At 40.7% G+C, this 26,956-nt stretch overlaps 1 protein-coding gene across 6 annotated transcripts in view; it reads right to left on the bottom strand.

Annotated features, from left to right (window-relative positions):
* Window positions 1-26,956, bottom strand: part of SORCS3 (sortilin related VPS10 domain containing receptor 3) — a 589,476-nt gene that overhangs the window by 262,216 nt on the left and 300,304 nt on the right. For all 6 annotated transcript variants that reach the window (XM_042960443.1, XM_042960447.1, XM_042960446.1 and 3 more), the window contains one exon: window positions 15,254-15,412. In XM_042960443.1, coding sequence (XP_042816377.1) covers window positions 15,254-15,412 — 159 coding nt within the window. The remainder of the gene's footprint in view (window positions 1-15,253; window positions 15,413-26,956) is intronic.

Raw genomic sequence — 26,956 nt, 5'->3', positions numbered from 1 at the left:
AAAAGCTCCCTTTGGGAGTTGGAACCTCTGGGCTAGAAGGTTTCAGAGACCATCCAGGCTGATAGACACGGGAGAGAGGATTCCTCAGCCACCTTCCCACATCTTCATTATGAAAACATTCAAGCTCAATATTAGTACAACAGTATTTGAAGAAAGGAAAGTTAATATGTCCTTTTTTTTTCCCCTCGCTCATTCCCCAGCTGCCTATTACAAAGCTTCTAGATTACAACCTCTGGTATCTCTACCAAGCACTTTAAATTAAAAAGTCTCCATTTTAAAAAGCCTTGTTTCAATAACTTAGCTACAGCTGGCTACTGCCTCCGGCACTCAGAGCAGCCAAGGGAGACAACGGGGCAAAATGTCAGAAAAGCAGCTAACGGGAAAAACGACCACAAAGGAAGGTCATTATCCCCTCCATGGTACACCTTGGCGGCAATGCCAACCAGGACCTCCCCTCTACCACTCTGCGCTTTTGAGAAACTGGCATTTTCTTTGTCAGGAAAGAAACATGCTGTGGGCACAGCCCTTGGCCTTAGATATTTTTTCAGGCAATCAGACTATCAGATCAATAGTGTCCTTTTGGCTCTTGTCATGGTCAGAGTTATCAAGCACTCTTCCTTCCTGTGACTTTACACAGTCACAAAGTCTACTTCTATTGTCAAATCACTCTATAATTGGTCCCCTTTCTTTTCGATGCCACAATTATTACCTTAATCCAAATCTTACTTATCTCTTGTCCAGGGACAATTTAAGATCATTCGCTGTCGTAAACACGGAGAAAAACGTTGGTCCTCCCATCCCTGAGGTGCTTATAAAATAAAAAATTATAAAATAAAAAGCTTTCCATATGCTAAAATGAATCGCTTCTTTCCAGATTTTTCTCAAAAATCTAGATAACTTGAGTTACGTTTCCACAGATAATCTTGCCCAGGGAAAGCTTTCTCTAGAAAGCCATATTTGCACTGAGTTTTAGGACTAGCTAGATGAAAAGGGGGAAAGGACTCCCAGAGATAAGTGCCAGAGTTTCACACTCTGGTGTGAAACAGGAGGATACATTCTCTGTTGCATGAATTAAGGGAGTGCATAGAAAGGGGGGGGGGGTAGGAAGTTAGACAGGATCCAAACTACCATGGTCTATGTGCTAAGTTAAATTTATCCTCCAAACTACAGGGAAGCCAAAGATAAATTTTAAGAACAAACTGGTGGTTGCCAGAGGGGAGGGGGTAGGGAGTTGGGTAAAATACGTGAAGAGGAGAGGGAGATACAGGCCTCCAGTTATGAAACAAGTAAGTAATGGAAATAAAAACACAGCATAAAGAATACAGTCAATGACATTGTAATAGCTATGTGGTAGCTACAGTTGTGGTGAACATGGCATAATATATAAATCTGTCAAATCACTGAGTTGTATACCTGAGATGAATGCAATTTTGTATGTCAACTGTACTCAAAGGAGGAGTAGGAGGAGGAGGAGGAGGAGGAGGGGGAGGAGGAAGAGGAGGAGGAGGAAGAGGAGGAGGAGGAAGAGGAAGAGGAAGAGGAAGATTAAGGTCAACCAAACCTCTTTCTATAACTTCTGGCACATCTGAGATCTACTGACATTTTAATGTGCAAAGAAAGAACAAAAATAAAATACCAAAATAAAACCAAACTAAACAAATCTAGCTTATACAAGCACATAGCCATGATTCTAAAGAATAAGTTTCCATCTCTGACTTCTTTCAGACTCTATTCCCTCAAAGTTCTCCTCAGTGGGTCTCCTTGGCCTGGGCACCATATTTTCTGTTGTGCCTCCATGATTTCCTAACCGTATCTAGGGTCAAGGCCAAAGATCAGTTTGAAACCTTCCTGACCAACGTCAGGACCTCTCATGAGGATCTGATTTACATCTTAGGGATAAGTCCCACCCTCACTTCTTACCTCCCACCCCCATTGTAAAATCTTCCTGGTGGTTGTTAGTTCCATTCCATACACCTCAGGAACATCTCAGGCTACAAAGTAGGAAGAGACTCCTACTCTCCCCTCCACAGGGCCATAGAGACCCATATCTCAATAAGACGTCCATCACTCAGCAACCTTGACATGAATATAAGTTATGGGCTATGTCCCCTCCAAATCCATATGCTGAAGTCCTCACCCCAGTACCTCAGGATGTAACTGAATTTGAGACAGGGTATTTAAAGCGTTAGTTAAGTTAAAATGAGGTCATCAGAGTGGGCCTTAATACACTATGACTAGTCTCATTTTAAGCAGAGGAGATTAGGACATAGATACACACAGAGGGAAGACCATGTGAAGATACCGGGAGAAGATGGCCATCTATAAGCCAAGGAGAAGTCCCTCAGAAGAAACAAATCCTACTGACATCTTGATCTCAGACTTCTACCTTCCAGAACTGTGAGACAGTTTCTACTGGGACAGGCCTAGCAAAATAATAATATGTGACAAGACAGAGAACTTTTTTTTTTTTTTTTTTTCACCAGAATTCCTCTCAGGAGGACCTCTTAATTACTTCAGGACTTTACGGATCAATGTAAAGAGGAGTCAAAAGTATAGCCTGGATGGCCTGAGTCTGGGTGGAGGTGCAGACAAGCTGAGGATTTTGTCTGCTGTGGGGACAGAAGACCTGTAAATGCCACAGGAAGGGTTAGTGAGGGTATTAGTTTCCTATCAATGCTGTAACGAATTACCGCAAATTTAGCGGCTGAAGACAACACAAATTTATTATTTTTTATACAATTAATAGAACACAAATTTAATTTATAAGTGTAAATATAATTTATGGAATTTGTAGAATATAAATTAGAATATTTCCTGGAAATCTGGAATTTGAAATCAGTCTCGGGTGAAAAATCAAGGTATCCACATGACTGCAATTCCTTTCAGAGGCTTTAGGGGAGAATCCATTTCCTTGTCTTTTCCAGCTTCTAGAGGCCACCTGCATTCCCTGCCCTCGTGATGCCATGTTCCAAGAGTATCATTCCAACTTCTGTTTCCATTGTCATATTTCTTCAACTCTTCTTTTCTTCTTCCCCCTTATAAGAACCCATGTGATTTTACTGGACTCACCTGGGTAATCCAGGATATTGTCTCCATCTCAGGATCTTTAACTGAATCGCATCTGCCCAGTCCCTCTTGCCCGGTAGGAAAACAAATTCACAGGTTCTAGGGATTCGGAGGTAGACATCTTTGGGGGAGGGAACATCAATGAGCTTACAAGAGTGAGGAAAACCAGAGGGTGGCATGACCCAGGAGAGACTAGGGACACAGAGATGTTAAAGGGGCTTTCCCAAGTGAAAACCTTTGAGTTATGACTCCTGTCCTTGACACTGTAATTCGGCTACCACCACCTAATCACAAAATGCTTGGCATAGTTGGTTACTGTTCCCCCAGGAGCAGTCACTGACACAAGAATTAAGTAGTTTCCTTGGGAGATGGTGTAGGACTAGAGAAGCAACGCAGGCAATGGAAGGCACTTAATATACGGTATATTATAAAGCCAGCTAACTCTGTGGGCAACCACAACTTAACTACAATGGGAAATTCTGGGGAAAAAAGTATATAATAAATACATGCCTCAGAGTTGTCCCACAGGAGAAATGAGGGAACCAGAGTACATATATACCAAATTCTGTTGGTCACTGGCTGAGGACTGCTCCCACATGTTACCTCCCTGGCACTTCTACTGGGTCCTGTGCAGAGGAGTGGGGTAACCTCTAAAGGGTTTGGAGAGTGACTTCCTGCAAAGAAATGCAAATCCTAGCCCTAGGAAGTCAGCAGGAGCACACTACGGTGGAAATACCAAATGCATATGGGCAGGACATCAACCGTGTCTGTGAAAATTAGATTTCTCATGGAAACCAGCGACATGGCTGAGTTTTGCATCCTCACGGATGTGGGGTTGAAACAGTCCAGAAACATTAGGTAACAGCTGACATCTGGAACACACAGAGAATAAACATCAACAGCACAGTGGCTTCTGTGCTTGTCATATACCTTATGCATCCAGAACCGCCATTATTGCAACTCACTCTGTTAACTTCTACACAAAAACCAGTCTCGAACTCTTTGCTAACTGGCTCCAGCTCAGGACTTTCTATAGAGTCCCTGTTTCTAGCATTTCCCTGATCTGGAGCCAGTTTCCCCCTCCTCCCCCACTCCCACCACATTTGGCTTAGACAGAACATCAATCTGCACTGCCACACATCTCTATTGCTCTTTTGAGCAGATGAAAATATATTGGATAGAGTTTCTCTCCACCTACTACTTCCTCCCTTGATTAAAAAAGAAAATTAAAAAAGAAATGACAAAAAGAAAAATCTCCAACTGTTATTTGCTCCTTCCACTTCACTCTCAGTCCTCAGCCCTTCTTCTCCATTCCCGGCCAGAAGTCAGGCACTTCTGGGGCTTCCACATCCACATGCATGAGGACAATACGCATGTGGGTACTTTTAAGTAAGAAGTCAATGTTCTAGAATTTAATTTTCTCCTCTCACATTAAACCTGCCATTCTTCACATAATCGGAGTGATAAATGCAGAGTCAGACCTCGTCTCCCTGACATTAATACCCATCAGGACTTCAAATGCAAACAATTGTGACATTCGACTTTATAAAAATTACCAAGTGCACCAACTCCGCTTAATTAAACCATTTAAAAGTTGCTTTTGTTACATTTAATGAATGATATATTATACTGCAATGAAACATGCAGCAATACAAATACTTCACAATGCTTCCAATTAAGACTCACTTCACTTATGCCAATTGACAACACAAGTGTTCCACACTTCATTCAGTTTGTGCATTTTAAATGAACTGGTTAGTGAGAAGGGTGCTTCTGTGCTAATGAGTTTTGTAATCAAGGCATCTATTTTAATTTCAAATTGGCTAGATTGGGGGAAATTGCTAGACTAAATGACTGGTACTAATTAGGATTATAAAAATATTCATCATGCCATGGAATTAACATGGGGTCTGATTTTCCTACATTTGCATATTGCTTGAGTTTTGGGGAAAAAAATCTTGACAAATTGTCTTCTCTTTAGTAAATTGAACAAACACTATATCTGTTTTAGCCCTTCTTTTCATTTAAAGCGTAATACATATTCATGATTTGTAAATGAAGTTAAATGATTTCAACTTCTATCTTCATTACCATATTAAAGATGTTGTCTTCATAAACTTCCTTAAAAAACTTCAAATCATAGTATTACCTATTTAAATGGCAAACTCTTTGGTTTAATCTACATATTAACCCACATGTTGGAACAAATTAACAGGAAAAGTGAGTAAAAATGGACAAAACCTGAAAAAAACCACTACTGCCTTGTTTATTTTCTGCTTGAGGCAAAATTAATTAGTCCTATGGCCTAACAACAGTAAGCGGGTTTGATGGCTTCCGGCCTCAGGATCTCATCTTGGAAAGTGCCATCAGCTGAGGGATGTGACAGAGGAACCACTGGATGCTTCCAAACGTCTGGTCTTGGCATGGCCAATTGTGTTGTCTCATTATTACAGTGCTCTCTGGGACTGGGATTCAGTATGAAGTGGCCCATATGAATTTCTGCCCAGATGTGGTAGTTAAGTGTGTCTATCCACTAGAGAGAGTGAGGTGTGGTGGTGGGTCCCAATGGGAGATCTCAGGAAGGCCTAGAATAGAGAGAGGGCCAGGCCCCTCATTGGCTATGTGACCTTGAGCAAATTAACACTGCTTGCTCTTAAGAGACATACGCTTACCTATAACTTGGAAATAACACTATCCACCTTGCAGACTCCTATGAGAATTCAATACAATGTACATAAAAGCACCTGTCACTGCCCATACACAGAAGATATTTAAAGACATATATCTCCATTTCTGAGAAGAACCTATATGTCCAATATTAAATAACACAGCATGGACGTGTAAGAGTTACTCAGCACAAACCTTAATTCACTGCATATGTCTACACCCCTTGGCTCCAGAGTATTTGTTTCCATTACAGCTGTCAAATCAAATAACCAAACACTAATTCAATTTTCGGGTATAGTCACAAAATTCATCTGAAAAACTACCAGAATAAATCACTTCCTTAACATCTATCTATAGTGGATGCTTCTAAATAATAAGACCTATATCTATCACTGAGTTGTAAATAATATAGATTGAGGTTATATCCAACAAGAGTATACTTTTTGTTAGGAGAAAAAACATAATTTCTAGAGTTTCACAGTTTAAAAGGGACCAGAGTGAAAAACAAAGCTGAAGAAAAGAGAAACCTTAGACTCAATGTACTCCTAGTTCAAGGAAATTTTCCTCTACACCACCCTGCCTCTTCAAAAGGTATTTAAATAATGATTTGAAATATTTTATCTAAAATGACCATTTTCACACCTAAAATGTTTCTTAAGAGCACTGCTTTAGAACTAGGACTTAACATAAGCTATTTAAGAATAGCTTCAAAAATTTTTTTTAATTATAAAAGTAATCTAACAAAATAATGGAAAATTTAAAAGACAAACGGCATGGAAAACAGAATTCCATCATCTTGAGAGATCCCAGGAAATATTTGGGAATATTTCCTTCCTTCCTTTAAAAATTTTTCTTCCCTCCCTCTTTGCTTCCTTTCTTCTTCCCTTTATCTTATTTTATCTTTTGCCTATCTGCATTCAAATAACACAACTTTACTTAACATTTCTTACGCATGAATGCATATGTATATGAATTCATTTGAAATGTAGACGTATTAAATAGGAATTAATGCATATCCATGCTGCTACATGGCCATCAGAACCACCATTTTGATGGCTGTGTAATATTCTGTCAAATGTATGGACCATGATGTAAAGTCTCTTAATGTTGGCCATTGAATGAGTTTCCATGCAGTTTTCCCCATTATGAATGACTTTGATAAACCATCATACCTAAAGCTTTTGTGGTATTTAGTGTTATTCTCTTGGTAGTCTCAGAACTGGAATAAGTTAATCATTGGATTATAATTATGAATACGTGTACATCTTCTGATACACATCACCAAGATGTCTTCCAGGAAGGCAAACTCATTCACATGACCATCAATATCATGTCAGAATATGGGTTTCATCACAACTTTGCCAACACAGGGTATTGTTCTTATGGCATAGAAAGACACACATTTTTAAAAATGAAACCTGTGAAATTAATTGTAAATGGGCATTTTTTGAAAGTTTCCTTACAAATGCTCTGGATGGATCAGGCTCATTCAATATCAATGAATTATTGCCTTTGGTTTAAAGTTTAAGTTTTTTAAATTCTCCTTCTCTATCACTTCCCTCACCTGCTGTCTTCTAACTTTCCTTCCAAGGAATTTATCTGTGTCTATTCCCTCACCACCTTATCCAGAAATCATCTGCATGACATTAAAAACAACCCTGATCGATGGTGACCCCACTGGGGGTGGAACATAATGATTGCACAGAGCACAAGGGGGATTCTGGAAAGCCAGTCATGTGCTCCTTAATCAGGGTGCTAGTTTCATAGGTGATTTCAGTTTATGAAAATTCATCAAGCTCATGAGATGTAAACTTTCCTATGTATATGCTATAACTTGAGTGAAAAGGATTAAAGATTGACTCTGACTTTAATTCTTTTAATGTTTATTTATTTTTGAGAGAGAGAGTGAAAGAGAGACAGAATGTGAGTGGGCAAGGGGCAGAGAGAGAAGGAGACACAGAATCTGAAGCAGGCTCCAGGCTCTGAGCTGTGAGCACAGACATGGGGCCCAAACTCACAAACTGCAATATCATGACTTGAGCTGAAGTTGGACACTTAACCAACTGAGCTACCCAGGAACCCCAAGACTGACTCTGACTTTAAAAGGCCAGGTGCATACACAAAAATAACTCAAAATTGATGAAAGACCTAAATGTAAGACAGGAAGCCATCAAAATCCTCGAGGAGAAAGCAGGGATCAGCCTCTTTGACCTTGACCACAGCAACTTCTTACTCAATATGTCTCTGGAGGAAAGGGAAACAAAAGCAAAAATGAACTATTGGGACCTCATCAAAATAGAAAGCTTCATCACAGCAAAGAAAACAATCAGCAAAACTAAAAGGCAACTGACAGAATGGGAGAAGATATTTGCAAATGACATATCAGACAAAGGGTTAGTATCCAAAATCTACAAAGAACTTATCAAACTCAACACCCAAAAAACAAATAATCCAGTGAAGAAATGGGCAAAAGACATGAATAGACACTTCTCCAAAGAAGACATCCAGATGGCCGACACATGAAAAAATGTTCAACATCACTTATCATCAGAGAAATACAAATCAAAACCACAGTGAGATATCACCGCACACCTGTCAGAATGGCTAACATTAACAACTCAGGCAACAACAGATGTTGGCGAGGATGAGGAGAAAGAGGATCTCTTTTGCCCTGCTGGTGGGAATGCAAACTGATGCAGCCACTCCGGAAAACAGTATGGAGGTTCCTGAAAAAATTAAAAATAGAACTACCCTATGACCCAGCAATTTCACTACTAGATATTTACCCAAGGGATGCAGGTGTGCTGTTTCAAAGGGGCACATGCATCCCAATGTTTATGGCAGCGCTAGCAACAATAGCCAAAGTATGGAAAGAGCCCAAATGTCCATCGACAGATGAATGGATAAAGAAGATGTGGTGTGTGTGTGTGTGTGTGTGTGTGTGTGTGTATGTACGTGTATGTGTGTGTATATATATATATATGTGTGTATATATATATACACACATATATATACACACATATATATGTATATGTATATATATATGTGTGTATATATACATATATATACACACACATACACGTACATACGTACGTATGTACGTATGTACATACAGTGGAGTATTACTCAGCAATTAAAAAGAATGAAATCTTGCCATTTGCAACTACATGGATAGAACTAGAGGGTATTAAGCTAAGTGAAATTGGAGAAAGACAAGATCATATGACTTCACTCGTAAGAGGAATTTAAGATACTAAACAGATGAACATCAGGGAAGGGCAGCAAAAAGAATAGAAAAACAAGGAAGGGGACAAAATGTAAGAGACTCTTAAATATAGAGAAGAAACAGAAGGTTGCTGGAGTGGGGGGGGGTGGACTATGGGCAAGGGGCATTAAGGAATCTACTCCTGAAATCATTGTTGCACTATATGCTCACCTAGATGTAAATTAAACAATAAATACATTTAAAAATAATTAAAAATAAATAAATAAATGAATGAATGAATGAATGAATGAATGAATGAATGAAAGGCCAGGCACTGTCATACCAGTATGACTGGTCAAGATGGCGGCAGAGAATGGAAGCAGGATAGAAGGTATGGTCAGGTCAGGTAGATAAGTTCCTAAGTCTAGAGAGACTTGCCAAGGAAGGGGCAAGCTAAAGAATTCCTGAGTCCAACTCGAATACTGGAGACCTAGGGTCAGAATTAGGCAAAGGGTCAGAGTTGGGGACACTAGGCAGCAGTGTGACCAGTGCATGCATGAAGACATGGTCACTGCATACAGGAAACGGGTGGAAGAATCCAGAGAAGGCTGTGAGCTGCTCCACCTCCTTCCCACCTGTGGCTGCAGTCACCTCCTTTGCCGAGATACTGTCTTGGCTGAACTTCTACCATGAGAGCAGAACTTCTTTGGGAAGACATTGGGAAAAGGTCCCTGAGTACCCTACTTAATACACATATATGCTGCATCTCCCATCAATTATTTTGGCAAATATTCATGTTCTCTTCCCTGACAGAAATGTGTCAGCTTACCAAAATGGACACCTAGAATGTAGAGGCAAAGCACAGAAACTCTGGAACTTGACACAGAAAAGCAGGTTTGGGAAGACAAAGGCCATGAGATCCATAATTTTATGGTATATTGTTCTTTTGAGCTAATGTTCTCATGAGCAAAGTTGCCATGGGTAGAGATTTTTACTATGTGACCCTCACCGGATGCAAGTTAATATTGTACACTCAACCAGTTGTGTCATTCAGATCTCAGTTCAGATAGATTAGTGGTAATATTTGAATAACACACAGGTTGTTCCATCTTCTTAATAAAAAAAAAAATAGGGCCATTCTTGGTCCACTGTTTTGTTTTCACCTACATGAAAGTAGCCTCATGGAAACTGGTGTTTCTATGGCGATGGAGACAGCACCTCCCCACTATATCCACAAGATATCTCAAAGAACACAATCAGCTTGCCATAGGTGAGTGGAACTCTGGACTGTTGTTCTCTTAAATGATACACAAATGGTTTTATAGGCATGGAAGAGACCTAATGAAATTGCAATGTTTTTCTTGAAATAGAAGGTGCCCTTCAGTAGTACTCTCGTTCCCTGGAGGATACGCTTCAAAACCATGGTCATCCCTAGTTAATCCCCAGCAGCTTTATCCCCACCAGGTGGGGAGATATAAAGCCTTTTTCTGCCAATGGCTACTGAGGAAAGTTGTCATCACCTGCTAATCCTGGAGCTCTGAATACAATTACATTTCTAATCTAAGGGTTTACAGGAGAATACAAATGAAAGGAACAGCATCATTTGTATCCAGCATTCCAGAAATACAGGTTTAAACTTCCTTTTTGAATTTTCAGTTCCTCCACACACCAGATGCTCTAATTCACCAGTGCCCTGTTCATGCAGCCCCAGATAGAGTCCACCAACCAGTAAAGCCTGCATGGAACAACCATCACCTCTTCAACTGTGGACTCTGTTTTGCCAGTGACCATGACCAAAACTGCATCAGCTCCTTAGCCAGCTTGTCAATCTGTCAGCTACTATTGAACTTGTCTGGTAGCAGGTGATCAAAAAAAAAAAAACCCAAAACAAACAAACAAAAAAAAAACATAGCAGTCCACACCCCCCAACTACTGTAACAGCAAGCCTGCATTATGTGTGCTAGTGTTTCAGAAAGTGGTTTTTAAATGGAAATGACTGGCAATTCTAGACCAGTCTAGCTCAGAAGTGTCTGAAAAACAACAGAGTCTGAAATCCCACGGAGCTCCTCATCTCTGGTCTCCAAAGCCAGTTGTATTTGTTAATGTTTCATTTTGCCAAGTAGATAAATGATAATAGAGAGTTGTGTAACTCTGCCTCTCCCACAGAAAAAAAATAGCTGTTTTCAATTCTGTCTCTTGTGGAAGACCCCTGTGCCAGGATATATGCATCTGTAAATACATGAGCATGTGCCCATTAAAAACAAAACAAAACAAACAACAACAACAAAAAACTACACCAAGTCTCTTGTCAAAATGAGGAATGTTTAAAAATCCAGATTTCTACAGCAATGAGAACATCTATCCATTCAGAGGGCTGCAATATCCTCAAAACCTGCCTTGAAGTCTTTTTTTTAAATCTGTTTTAATAATATTATTGAGCCCTCCAGCTAATCCAAAACATCACAATGTAGTTTCAGTTGTCAATGAGGACATAGCCTGGTGGAAACAAAAGAGAATCCTGACTCATAAATACATAGCCCTCAAAAGACATTCTAGGGCTTTGATTTGGGGAGGGGAGGGGAAAAGGGAGGGGAGAGGGGAGGGGAGAGGAGAGGGGAGGGGAGAAGGGAGGGGAGAGGGGAGGAAAGGAGAGGGGAGGAGAGGAGAGAGGAGAGGAGAGAGGAGGGGAGGGGAGGGGAGGGGAGAGGAGGGGAGGGGAGAGGAGAGGAGGGGAGGGGAGGAGAGGAAATACTGGGGAGGGGAGGGGAGGGGAGGGGAGGAGAGAGTAGCTGTTCTCTTATTATTCCAATTTAATCAGCCATAACCTATCATGTTTGCTGGTTGTTTTTTAATCATGAGATTCTTATAAAGTCATCTCTTCTTTTGTCGGTGGGGCAAAAGAAGAGCTGCCACAGGAACTGGGAAGCTCCTGGGATGGCCAGAACGGAAGAAATTGGTCAAAAGTCCAGGTCCAGCTGAACAGGAAACAGAAATAACTGCTACATCATGACACATCAAAATTTGAGAGTCATGGCCCATGTACAGGGTCAAGTACAAGGTGCATTTGTCGCTACCTGGCCACCCCTTTGCAACTTTGGAAGTGGGTGATCTCCCACAACCTGGCCTTGAACCAGTACAGTTCGTAGTACAACATTTCCTAGCTGGCTCACAACCTACCATCCAGCATCTCAACTAACATGTTATATTCATGTCTCAATTTCTAGCTACAATTTTGTCCTATCCGGAAGGTATTTCCTTAATTCTCCTGCAGTGCCTTTACTGAATGAGATCTCCTGGCAAGTCTCCTGCAGCTTTGAGGTAGCAATTTGGAAGGTGAAGCAACTGGATATTGTCCCTTTAAAATATCATTCAATTAGGTCTTTTGTAATACATACAACGTAACGAGATAGCCTTACCGATTCTAAAGAAATTGCCAGTGCATTTCATCAAAGGCACAATAATGAAAACATCGATTCAATCCTCACCACAAACATCTCCCTTTGATGCTGCAGTTACCTTAATACTAACACTTTTCATTTTCTCTAGAAGAAACCAGCTGCCTCAATGCATGCACATCACAGAAGGCTCCAGTCTGAAGTAAGACATTTGTATATCAATCTCAACTCCCCTTGCCTCTTCATCCGCTGCTGCATAGCATCACTGTCCTTGACTCTAAACCAATAAATTATTCCAAAATAAAGAAAAACTCTTCTGCACCCTGGATGACTGAGGCTACATGTTTTATGCCAGCTCTGCAAATGTTGCCAGGGGCATCATCTGCCTCCTCACACCATTTATTTAAAAGAATGGCAGGGTACCAGTTAGAAACTTTATGGGCCTGAAGAACATCCAGCCACTTTATGCAAAAGATGTCAACAAGAAAGAGTACCTAAGGAATAATACATCCAGAAATGTGCAGCGTGATTAGGAAAATCCATCAACACCCACTGCCACATTTCCAAATATTTTTACTAAGTGAAAAAGCAGCCACCAAGCCTGAAAGTATTTTGAACACATTATATCCACAAGAGTACTTCCTGAGCAATGGCCCAGATGTTCGCAGCGCTATGGAGATGGGAGTTAAAGGATATTCCTTCTAGATACACACAAGGCACACTGCACTTGGTTTATTAATCTTTTGGCATGAGAGGTCTAATCTAGTTTGTCTCTGTATAAATAAAAACATAGTTTCGGATTTCTGAGCATCATCTAGATAAATTACTATCCAGCCTTTAACAAAGCCAAATAAATTATCTTTTTTTTCAATACAGCTTCGAAATTCCTAGCAACACTAAGCATCTAAACTCACAGACTACCTGACATTTGGCTAAGTCTTTCATACAATATCCACTCGATGCCATGAAAGAAATGTATTTGCAGTGGCTTTTGCTCTGCAAATGTCATATGGGTGTCCTTAGGGGATTGCATTAAGCACCTGGAACCCACCATGAGGCTCCATTAATGAGACATATAAAGGTTATGTTGAAATTATTGTTTAAAGGTGCTGACATCTCTCTCTCCCTCTCTCTCTCTCTCACACACACACACACTCATATTTACAATCCCATATTTAAATATATACAGGGAAGCAACTGTTTCAGGATTTAAGAGAGAACAGAAAAAGCTAATTCAGTTAAGGTTAATCTGTAGATATCTCTCCGCTAGACAGTGCTTACAATTATCTATTTTCTTTCACTGATTGATTTCACAACATTGTTACATAACAGTTTGTCATCAAGCGTTGTACCTAGGTTCTGTACTAAGGCAATACAAAGAAGCATAGTCTAAAGTCTCTTAAGTGTAAGTTGATCAGTTACAGCAGGCTCATTACCATAGCATTTATGCATTTATCCACTAATTTGTTCACCTCACAAAAATTACTGAGCACTTATTAAGTACCAGGCACTGTGTCAGCACTGGTGTTAAATCAGAGAGTAAAACCAAACCTGGCCCTGCCCTCCTGGAGCTTATAGTCTAGTGAGGAATATAGACAATCCTGACATCGCATAAATCAACGTAAAATTTCAACAGTGACAGGCATTCTGAAGGGGGGTATACAGCATTATGGGAAACAACACCAAGGAGCATTTAACTTTGTCAGGGAGTTTAGGGAAGAGGTCCTGAGAAAGTGATGCTAGAACTGAGATCTGACAGTGACAAAGTTGATTTCGGGGAAAAAGATTCCAGGCCCAGGAAATGGAGCCAGGGAAACAGCTGGGGTGACAAACTGAAAGAAAGCCATTCAAGGGAAAGTGATAACCTTGAGTCAAGACAGAGGAGGGACCAGCTAAGGAAATCTTAACAGATCCTACAAAGGACTTCAGTCTTTTTTCTGTGAGCAATGAGAAAATGATGAAATCCTAAGATCTACATTTGGAAAATAGGTTGTTCAGGTTATAGTGTAAACACACTGGAAGAGGCTCTGATCACAGCTCAAAGGACAGATATAACCCATGTTTGAGTGGTGGTGGTAATCGAAGGGTCCAGGGAATTAAGAGATAGAGATAAGAGTGACAGATTACAGACACTAGGTTTGCAACAAGGAAGTATGAAGGATAACTCCCAGGTTTCTACCTTTTGCCAACAAATGGATACAATTAGGGAACACTGGAAGAGAAACCAGCTATGTTGGAGGGAGAGCAAAGTTCATTTTTGGAATATGTTGAATCAAGAGGCATCCGAGACACATGAGAGTCAAGGTCAAGTACACAGATGGGTAAATGGATCTCGAGCTTGAAGAGGAGGATGTATCGAGTCATTATATCTTGAAGGCACTTATAGAAAACAACAAAATGGACATGTTTGGGACTTCCCTTCCTTTGCTAAACCACAAGCAATGGTATATTCACATTTTACCAAATCAACACCACATGGTATGCTGGAATACGCCCTAGACTTGGAATCTGACAATACGCATTTGAGCTCCGGCTCTTCCAATGACTAGCTCGGCAGGCTTCAACAAACACCTCAGCCCTTCTGCACCTTTGTTTACTATAGTCACCAGCAAATTATTATGAATACACATTCCCTACTTACTTCACAGGGTTGTTTTAAAGGTCAAATGAGTAAAATTATAGAGAAAATCATCTTCAGCCTATGAAATGATAAACAGCACTGCCAATACGTGAAATGCACCTGCCTGCATATTTTGATACTGAAGAGTAGAAAAGAAAGTTCGTTGCTGCAGACAAAATCAACCCAGATGGATGATGAAATGTCATTGAATCCCTTCCAAAATTTGGACTGAGTAAACAAGCGTTTTTCCCCAGGTGGTACCTGGGTGACAAGATGCACATCAAAACAGTGTTTGTTCACCTTTTGATCCAGACTGTAGGCCAGCACCCAGTCTTCCTGCTTGGGATGGAAGAGCAGACTCTGGATGTAGAAGGTGAGCCGGTACTTCTGATAGGTGGCCCCCTCATCTGAGCTGATCAGTAAGCTGCTCTCCATTTCAGGATCACTAAGAAGCATGATCTAAAGGAGAGGGGAGAAAATACTGACAGAGTTAGCATAAGAGAACTACTACAAGAAATTAAAGCATAAATATAAGGTCATCTGTACTTGCATATCACAGCACAGGAAGGGGCACGTGGGTCTCTCTATGAAATATTGGCATTCCCCCCCTGATTTAGTCCTTCATTGCTGAAGGGAGCTGGAATATTGTGCATGGTTAGGTCTGCATACAAATGAGGCTTTGTTTTGTGATGTCCATCTTATAAGTACTTTCATTTTTGATGTCCAGCCTTTAAGTAGTGGGAGCATATTCTTATGGTCCTCTGTCCCCTGACCTTGAGACCGTCACAAATTTCTCTTCCTCCCTCCCCCTCCCTCAATTCCTGTCACTCTTCATCACGCTATTGTTCTTACTGCCCTTTAATCATGAAAAGGATCCCCTGATTATCCCACTGTTTGTTTTGTTCTTTCTGAATGAATTGTTGCAGTGATTTAATTGACTTAAGTGGTCTCAATGATCCCTTTGTTTTCGAGATTTTCCAAAGCACCTATCCCCAAAGGCCCCTGGGGCAAAGACTGCTGCTCAGGAAAGTGTGTCTTCCCCAAGCCAGATGGACAGAATGGTATAGACTAAAAACACTTTGGCATCAGAAGGAGCAGATTCAAACTCAACACTTCTCTGTTCACAATGGGTCACTTGGAAACCTACTTAACTCTAGAGGCCTCAGTTGCCACAACAATAATTGAGTATCACAAGAAGCCAAAATGGCCTTGAACACATAGTCTTGACAAGGGATAGCTATAATTATTATTTATCTTCCAGTATGTATGTAAAAGCTCCCTCCAATCAGCGCACTTTGACTTCTACTTACAGTACCTCAGTGACATTGGCCTCACTGCACGTGTGACTGACTTTCCAGTATTTAATCCAACAGACATTTAGACACTCAGACCTTTCCCATCATGGAACTCCTAACAGTCTTTGATACCACGGCAATTCCATCCTCCCTGAAGCGTTCTCTTCCAGGGCTTCCGTCACATCACACTCATCTAGCCTTCCTTTTCATCTGTTTTGAATATTCAACTTTCTCTGATCTCTATAATATGACCACTCCTTGGGGCGCCTGGGTGGCTTAGCTGGTTGAGCCTCTGACTTTGGCTCAGGTCATGATCTCACAGTTCATGAGTTCGAGCCCCTCATTGGGCTCTGTTGCTGACAGCTCAGAGCCTGGAGCCTGCTTCGGATTCTGTCTCCCTCTCTCTCTGCCTCTCCCCCGCTCACACTCCCTTTCTCTCTGTCAGAAATGAATAAACGTTAAAAAAAATTTATAATATGACCACTCCTCAACCCTCAGTTGAGGGTTTTTATTCAACATACCGTTCCTCAGGGACTTCTTCCAAGCTTTTTTTTTTTTTTATTATTATTATTGCTATCTTTCTGGGGACAACTCATAAATTAAATCTCAACCTGAGGTCTCCTCTCGTCTCAGCCTCAGCTTCCTGGCAGATTGTTCTACCTGAAGGTCCACAAACACCTCAAATTCAACATTCCTCACACTGTACCTCCTCCCAGCCCTACCCATCTCCCACTGTGTCCTGACTCAGTTACTGTTTCTACCAATGATTCAGTATAAAGCCAAAAACCCAAGATTCAGCCTTGACTCTGCTTTTCTACTCACCTCCTAACATTAACTTGTGTTTGAACCCTGTATATTTTACCTACTAATTAACTCTAAAATCAGATCTAGTCTCTCTCTCTCTCTCTCTTTGCCCATTATAACTGCCTTAGCCCAAAATGTGATCATTTCTGCACTGCATCACTGTAAGACCTTCTAGACAACCTCACTGATGTCACATAGCCCTGCCCACCCCCCACCCCCCAGCAATCTACTTTGTACACTGTGACCCCAATAATTGTACTATATAAAACTTATTTGATTCTGACATTTCCCTACTTAAAACCATTCGATGACTTATCACTGATCTTCCCATATATCCTAAAATCCTTAAAATAGCCTGACAAACTCTCCCCTGCTTATGTCTCTGGCTTCAGCAGCAGCAGCATAGCCCTTTTGACCTTTATTATCCAGCTACACCTAGCTTCTTTGAGTTCCTAATGTTTGCTGAGTGACTGAATGAGCAAACGGGTTTATTTCCTCTTACAGATTTTCCTGCCTTTGGCTATAGTTTCACCAGTTGTTAGGGCTACTTCTTACCACGGTCTGAACCACAGGGCCCAGAGTACAAAATAAAGCCAAAACCCGTACCCATACCTCATCAAATAAAACTATTAATGGCAGGATTTTTTAAATGCTACTTATAGTACATATCACTATTACAAAGTAAGCTTTAAAATAGATTCAATCCCTTCAGCTGCTAAGATTCATAGTCCTTTTCCTCTTTTATTCCTTTACAGCTTCCAAGACAAGCTTACTTTCTTTTCCCCAAATATTTGCTTTGGCTTCATTCAAATAAGTTATTACTAGTTATCAGCAAATTTTTAGGGAATGGATGCTGTATAATATTTTTTCCATTCCTATATGAATAATCCAGGGGAAATGATCTGAGATGGGTTTTTCATAGACAGAAGAGAGTCTCTGCCCTTGGGGCTATGAAGGGGGAGGGGCAACTGAGAAAAGCACCCCTCTGCTGCCCTTGAGGAAACCTCAGAGGACATATCTATCCTCCTCACAAAGTCTAAGAGGACAAACACTGAGGAAGAATGAGGCTTTCATCGCAGCCCTGCCCTGCTCCCACCATGTGCTGACGGGCTACATAACAGGCAATGAAATCATTTTTCCCCTGGTGCAGAGAAATTAAACTGCTTATTTTATGCAGGTATAAAAAAGCTTCATGCCTATGATTTTAATTAGAAGATAAGACCAACATCATAAATGGACTTTATTTTATATACCATGAGTTACTATGTACTGAATAATGGTTACCATCAAATATCTAGTGCAATGTATTCTCTTCCCCTAGCAGTTTCCTTCTGGGCACATGTGCACACACACACACACACACACACACACACACACACACACACACACATAAACACACATCCACACACAAACGCTGCATATATGTGCACACATACCTGTTCACACATACATCAATGCTACATACGTATGGGCACACACACATACACACATGCACACACACATCAACCCATACACAAATGCTGCATGTATGTGTGCACATGCACACTCACGCATACATCAATGCTGCATATATAGGTGCACACACGTACACATACACACACATTAATCCGTAAACACTGCATATATATGTACACATACACCCTCACACATACATTGATGCTTCATATATGGATGCACACACATCCACTAATGAATTCATATATAAGGCACATTGACACTGTGGGTGGTCTTAGAGAGCTTTTACTGGCAGGTGTACATTTTTATTGCAACCTTTCTCTGACATTCTCATCAGAATCCCTTTCATATACTTTGATATCACTGCCAGTGTCTGTATTCAGTCCTAGCCTCTGAGAAGAAGGAGATGAAGGGAAACAGAGCCCTGTATGTTCTGGATTTCAAGTCTGCACTGGCCACACTACCAGATACTTTATCAAAATCTCACACAAGTCAAGTGACAAAAGTATCATCAGTTGCACTGATAAGGAAACAGAGGCTCAGAGGAGGAAAGCAACTTTCCCACTGCCTCCTCTGATCGGCTCAAATGCCACCACCTGCACCCAATACTAATGCGTTCCTGGACCTTGAAGCCACAGCAAGTTAGTATCTTTATCAGTGGAAGAGCAGAAGTCAGAGGAGCAAGTCTTCATTCATCCTTTTCTTAAGCATCTCTACGAAAGTCACCAAAACAAACAAACAAACAAACAATGTAGCTTCAAGAAAGCCCTTTTCTTCCTGTGACTCATATCCACCTCTGGCCAAGAAGCCAAGAAGAATTAAATGAGTAGAAATACAAAGAGGAAATATATGTCAGTGCAGAGGAGGCGGAGGAGGAGGAGGAGGAGAAAAAGAAGGGAAAGAGGAAGAAGAAGAGGAAGAAGAAAAAGGAGACCATAATAGTAACATAAATATAATGTGAGAGCAAATACCTCGCCAGAAGTTGTCTCAAGGTAAAATATGGGTATTGTATATTAATGTATGACATATGTAAAGAAAATCATGCCATATCCACCCAAATTTTTACTGCTAAGCAAGGATTTCAAGCACAAATGCATAAGAGGGCAAAATCAGGTAAAATAAGTGAGTGAAGCAAAAAAAAAAAAAAAAAAAAAGCAAGACAAGGAGTGGTGAGGAATGTGCCAGCTTGGAAGGTGCACACCTTTTCTTAAAATATTTAAAGTCAGAGTTTTAAAAAAATGTACCCAAATTAAATATGTCTGCAGCCTGAATTTCTGAACTAGGCATGTGATTCTTGGCCAAGCTACAATACTACTGAAATCAAGAAATGTAAAACCCTTGCCCCTTAATTTTTAATTACAGGTATAGAGGTGTAAAAATCAATGTCTGTGAGCTCTGCATTTGTGAGATTTTGACAATATGAGCAGAGAAGAGCTTCCCTTGGAGATTTTTGTTTTGTTTTATTTTGCTTTTGCTTCCTTTTTGCTTTGATTTTTTATCCAGCTTGTCCTAACATAAGATCTGCAGTGGGTGTATGTGTGTACTGGAAGGGGAAAAGAGTATTTCAACTATGGTTTAGCAGAGTTATTATTAGTATAGGCTCTGGGGACAGGTGGTTTGAGTTCAGATTCTCATTCTACTACTTTGCATGTAAACATGAGGATATTACTCAATTTTTCCAAGTCTTTACCTCATCTGTTAACAGGAGATAGGGGCACCTATGCAGCTCAGTCAGTTAAGCATCAGACTCTTGATTTTAGCTCATGATTTCGCGGTTGTGGGATCGAGTCCCACCTTGGGCTCCATGCTCGGTGTGGAGCCTACTTGAGATTCTCTCTTGCTGCTCTAAATAAATACATTGCTCTCTAAATAAATAAATAAATAAATAAATAAATAAATAAATAAATTCTTAAAATAAAAGGAGATAATAATCATATCTAACTCACAATGCTGTTGAGAGGATTACATGAGATAATGATTCCAAGAGCTTAGCACAGGCCCATAACTGCTAAATAAACATTAACCTTCATCTTTAAATCACCCAGGGTAAGAGCACAACTTAAGTCAGAAGCGATGCCAAGCAGGTTGGAGACAAATTGAAGCAATTTGGGGATTATGTGCCTCCCTCTTGGCTCCCATGATTCCTGAGCTTTGTGGATGAAGATGAAACGGATAGGTGGTAGGGAGAGAGGGGAGTTGCTGTTCGGTGAAAAGAGTTTCAGATGTGCAAGATGATAAAGTTCTAAAAATCTGCTGTACAACATCCATGCTTACAGTTAATAACAGTGTATTTGTACAATTTGAAGAGTTTGATAAGAGAGCAGATCTCACGTTAGGTGTATTTTTTTTTTTAACCACAATTAGGAATACCATGAAAGGGTAAAAGAGAAAAAAGAAAAAACAACTACATTTTACATGTGCTTTACACTGCTGGTAATTTTTAAGAAAAACACTTTATTAGCAAATATCAACACCGCCAAAATGAACACCAATCAGTAGGTAATTGGGAATTTGCTAAATTTGTTTGTGGCTTTGAATGAATGACCACTCTCCTCTCTTCAGTGCAAAGCTCCAGCACATGAAAGATTAAACACATCACTGCCTTAGGGGTGAAAACCTCATATAACTGGTCTCTATGGATCTGGCTGTTTACTGTATGTGAATTGTCTGTATCTCAGATTAGAAATGGACAAGGTTTAGAGTTCACCAACATTTAGAATTTTTTTTTTTTTAGTTTGTAATGTTTTTTGCAGGAAATTCCTCAGGAATTTGAGTAACAGCACCCCTAATTTTCATGGGGTTTTGCAAATCACAAAGGACACGGGTGAAGGTCAGGAATCAGGCGGGGGCTGTGCTTAGTCTTATGCTTTCACAAGCCTGTCAAGTTTATTTATGCCTAAACCAGTCAAAATTAGTATCGAAGAGGTCACAATCCTCCCCACAACTCTTTCCAGAATGCACCCTTTCCTGTTGTTTGGCAAGTCTTACAATATCACCAGTGAATATGTCATTTCATTCAATTGGATCCTCTCTGGTCTGTGTGCCATCTATAAAATGGGTGAAAGCTAAAGGTTTCTCAGTTTCTCACTCTGCCAGAGAACCCGGGAGTGCAAAGGAACAGATTGTTGGTCAATGCTTTGAACATGGTCTCAGAAGACAAGTAGATTCTCCTCTGAATGGAAAAGGAGAAATGCTATAATTTACTATATAATTGAGTCTTAATGGGAGATGCTTAGCACAGTTAGTGTTCAATAAGAAATAACAATAGTATCAATACAAGCTCACAAAGAATATAAGAAAGATGTTCTTTGAGCTGACCCCTAAACCACTGACGTAATTGATATATTGTTGAGTATTGACTTATACACAAATAGAGCCTGTTATAGATAAGGCTTTTAATCATGATATAACGATATACCAGCATTCCCCTCCACTGCCATCCGTCTACCCATCTCTCTGTATTTCTGTCTATCCATCCATCCATCCATCCAACACCTCCTCTTGTATCAGTGGCTCTCAACGGGGGCAGGGTGGGGGACATGATGCCCCCATGGACATTTACCAATGTATAAAGACACTGTAATTACCACAATTGGGGGCAGCAGAGGGAGTTACTGGCATCTAGTGATTAAGGCCAGAGGTGTTGCTAAACACATCACAATGTACAGGACAGCACCCTACAACAAATAATTATCCAACATAAAATGTCAACAGTACTGTTGAGAAACCTTAATCATAATATATGCATAATGTATATAGACATATATATACATATAAATCCTATATTGAAAAAAATATAAACTACATACATTTTACAGATGCACATCAATGCATATTTATGCATATACGTGTCTCTTTCACCTATTGCCATTTATGCATGCCATTCACTTTGCCAAGATTAGACTCCCCATCTTTCTACCCGACCCATTGTATTAAGCATATTTCTACTTGTCCTTTAGAATTTAACATAAGCACCATCAATAAAGCAACAGCCATCGAGGCCAATCAGGGAGGAAAAAGCACAAAAACAACTCAACTACATAAAACAAACTGGATTAAAAAAATGGGCAAAGTACTTGAATAGACATTCCCCCCAAATATGTATATGTATGTATGAATATATATGTGTGTGTGTGTGTGTGTGTATAACTGGCCAAAAAGTACATGAAAAGATGCTGACCATCACTAATCATTAGGGAAATGCAAATAAAAACCACAAATGAGATACCACACCTCACACCCACTGGGACAGCTATGATCAAAAAAGACAGAAAATAAAACTAGAAAATAACAGGTGTTGGTGAGGATGTGGAGAAAATGGAACCCTTGCACACTGTGGGCATGTGGGAATGTAAAATGGTACAGCCGCCATGATAAACAGTATGGTGGTTCTTCATAAAATGAAAAGTGGAGTTTCAAATGAACTAGCATTTCACCTCTGGGTATATACCCAAAAGGACTGAAGCAAGGTCTCAAAGAGATGCTTGTACACCCATGTTCATAAAAGCATTATTCACAACAGCCTAAAGCTGGGAGCAACCCAAATGTCCATTGATGGAGGAATGGATAAACAGAACGTGGCATATACACACAATCAAATATTATCCAGTCGTAAGAAGGAAAGCAGTTCTGACATACACTACATCATTATGAAACACAAGGATGTTACGTTAAGTGAAATAAGCCAGTCACAAATAGACAAATACTATATGATTCCACTTACATGTGGTATCTAGAGTAGTCAAATTCATGGAGACTGGGAGTAGGATGATGGCTGCCAGGAGCTGGGGGAAATGGAGAATGAGGAGTTCCTTAATGAGTAGAGACTTTTAGTTTTGCAAGATGAAAGGAGTCTGGACACTGGCGGCACAACAATGTGAATGCATTTAACACCACTGAACTGTACCCTTAAAAATGGTTTAAGATGGTAAATCTTATGTTATGTGCCTCTTACCACATTTTAAAAAAAAAACAACACAGAAGTAAAGATATACAGGGGCAGTTTGGTGGCTCAGTCAGTTAAGTGTCTGACTCTTGATTTTGGGTCCGGTCATAATCTCACAGTTCACAGATCTCGTGATTCTGAGACCAGCATCAGGCTCTGCACTGATAGCAGGGAGCCTGTTTGGAATTCTCCCTCTCTCTCTGCCCCTCCCCAGCTCATGCTCCCTCTGTCTCTCTCAAAATAAATAAATACACTTTAAAATAAATAAATAAATAAATAAATAAATAAATAAATAAATAAATAAAATACACAATTAGGCACGAAATGACATAGAACAACGTGCTGAGGAAAATTTAAAACCAATCAAACAAACACATAAACACTATTTACTGAGTCTTTATGCCAGGCTCGATTATAAAGACTGGAATTAGAGCAATAATCAAACCAAATGAGAATCCCTGCCCTCAGGGAGCATACATGCTAGGGGGAGAAGAATAGATAGTAAGCAAACAAATAAGTAAAATCTGTAGCTTATCAGATGGTGACAAGTCCTTCAGAGCCAAATAAAGCAGGAAAGGAGACCGAAAGTGCAGAAGAAGTGAGGCTCACTTTTGGCAGAGGGTCAGGAAAGGCTCCCTGGGAAGGTGCCATCCGAAAAAGGCTGTAGGAGTGCAGTGAGCTAGCGCAGAGGGAAGGAGGCCCAGTGTTGGAAAGGGGGTCTGTAGGTGATAGAAGCACCCTGGCTTGACCGCAAGTGATCTGGAAAGCACTGGTGGGCTCGGAGCAAGGCACTGATAGGCCAGGGTTTATATTTTGATCTTTTCACTGCGGCTGCCATGCTGGTTGCATAGAGGATCCCAGGAGGTGGGGAACAGCAACATTATCAGAGTCCAGGTAGAGGCCACCATTATGACCCAGAGGGAGCGGCTGTTGGCCCGGGCTAAGGTGAGGGCTGAGGTACTGAGATGTGGTCCATTTCCGGGTACATTTTATTTTATTTTTCTAAATGTTTATTTATTTATTTAGGGAGAGAGAGAGAGCACGTGAGAGCAGGGGAGGGGCAAAGAGAAAGGGTGAGAGAGAATCCCAAGCAGGTTCCGCCCTGCCAGTGCAGAGCCTAACCCAGGACTTGATCCTGCAAATAGTGAGATCATGACCCGAGCCCAAACCAAGAGCCAGATGCTTTAACCCACTGAGCCATCCAGGCGCCCCTGGGTATATTTTAAAGGAAAAGTCAAAAGGGTCCATTTACAGATGACATGCGCAGTTTAAGAGAAAGTGAGGAGAGCCACTAAAAAGTTTTCTACCTTAGGGGCACCTGGGTGGCTCAGTCAGTTAAGCGTCTGACTTCAGCCTGGTCACGATCTCACAGTTTGTGGGTTCGAGCCCTACATCGCGCTCTGTGCTGACAGCTCAGAGCCTGGATCCCACTTTGGATTCTGTGTCTCCCTCTCTCTCTGCCCCCCCCCCCGCCACTTACACTCTGTCGCTGTCTCTGTCTCTCTCTCTCTCAAAAATAAACATTAAAAAATTTTTTTTTAAGTTTTCTACTTTCTGTGCATCTTGATGTTGCTTATCATAATCAAAAACTGGAAATAATTCAAATTGCCTGATAGGATTTTGGCCTGAAAAACTGGGAAAACAAAATCAGTGTTTATAAGATAGGAAAGCCTGTGGAAGGGCAGGCTGGGGGCCTTGGAAATAAAAAACATGATGGTAGAAAGGCTAAGTTTAAGATGGCTAATAGGCATCCAAAAAAGGCTGTTAAGTAGACAAGTGGTAGACAAGGCTTATTTTCAGAGTGGGCTGGACTACAGATAAGAATTTAGGGGATATCACTGTTTGATACCATTTAAAGATGTGAATCTGGGGGTGCCTGGGTGGCTCAGTCGGTTAAGCGTCCAACTTCGGCTCAGGTCGTGATCTCATGGTCCATGAGTTCGAGCCCCACATCGGGCTCTGTGCTGACAGCTCAGAGCCTGGAGCCTGCTTTGGATTCTGTGTCTCCCTCTCTCTATGCCCCTCCCCTGCTCATTCTCTGTCTCTCTCTGTCTCAAAAATAAATAAAAACATTTAAAAAAATAAAAAAAAATAGATGTGAATATGGAGGCAACAAGACAGTAAATAGAAAACTGAACCTTCTGCCCTGCTTAAGGGTCAAAGAGAAAAAGGGGCACCAGAAAAAGAGTGTAAGACGGCAAGGAAAACCCAGAGAGTGCAGTGTCCTCAAAACCTTGAAACCAAGGTAAGAGAGAGTCCCAGAGAAAAGAATATTCAACTGTGACAAATGCAGCTGACACTTAAGTAGGATGAGCCCTGAGAACTGACCACTGAATCCGGCAACATAGAGGATATTGGTGACCATGGCAAAGGCAGTGGGGTGAAGGAGGCAGACACTCAGTGTTGAAGCAAGGATAAATTGGCAGGACCATTCTGGAAACCAATGTGGCAATATGGAACCAGACTCATAAATATTCATAACTTTGATCCTGTCATTTCTCTTCTAGGAATCTGTCCAAAGAAACCATCAGGGACCCAATAAAAGGCTAATGCACCTATATGATCATCTTAGTGTTATTTATAATAATAAAAAATTGGAAACAACACAAATATCTGATAGAATGATTAAATAAAGTAGGCTAAACCCATTCAATGGAATATTATGCAGCCATTCAGTATGGATTCAAATAGTTTTATGACACGTGAAAAATAATCATATGCTCAAGCAGTATACATAAGAGCAGGCTGAAAACACATAAAGCATAATCTCAATTTTGTTAAAAATTGTTTATATCTCATGCCTATATTTATGCATAGATAAAACAACTTGAAGGAAAAACTCAATACTTGTCAGTAAATACTGTTATGTGGCAAGATCATGAGTAATTTTCTTTTTTTTCTTTACATGCTTCTATTTTCCCCATTCTGCAATGAACTGACATTACCTTTGTAATAAGGTTTTCCCCTCTCTCTCCATGCACACACATGCACACACACACTTTTTGTCGTTAGCCCTTTCAAGAATATCAACAGGATTATGCTACCCATCGCCTACCCTTAAAAAAACTGGGAAGATGGGTAATTATCTGTGTACATTGTGAAGCACTCCTCTGAGCACAGGGAAAGGATGCAGTGAAGGCAGGACAGCGAGAGGACCTCAATAGAGATAGCAGCAAGAGGACCTCCCAACTCAGGACTGGGATTCCTGACCTGCCCTCTGGAGCAGGACCCTCTGGTGCCCACCTACCCTCCATACTTTACCCAGCCCACCTTGCACTGCGTGACGGATCTCCCCAAGGCAGCTCTGAATACAGTGTTTCCTCCCGAGAAGAAACTCCTGTATCCTCTACATGTCATGGAAACAAAGCCTGGCACCTCAGACCCTTCACAGTTGGGTTCCCCTGTTGCTCTCAGGCATGACCACTATGACACAATCAAGCATTCCCCAAAAAAGTGTTGTTCAAATCACTGTCTTACCCTAACACTCCTATCTTTGCTAATGCT

Source organism: Panthera tigris, chromosome D2, assembly GCF_018350195.1.
Source record: "Panthera tigris isolate Pti1 chromosome D2, P.tigris_Pti1_mat1.1, whole genome shotgun sequence".
NCBI lineage: Eukaryota > Metazoa > Chordata > Mammalia > Carnivora > Felidae > Panthera > Panthera tigris.
The sequence above is the reverse complement of the archived record's forward strand: the minus strand, read 5'-3'. Positions and strand labels throughout refer to the sequence as shown.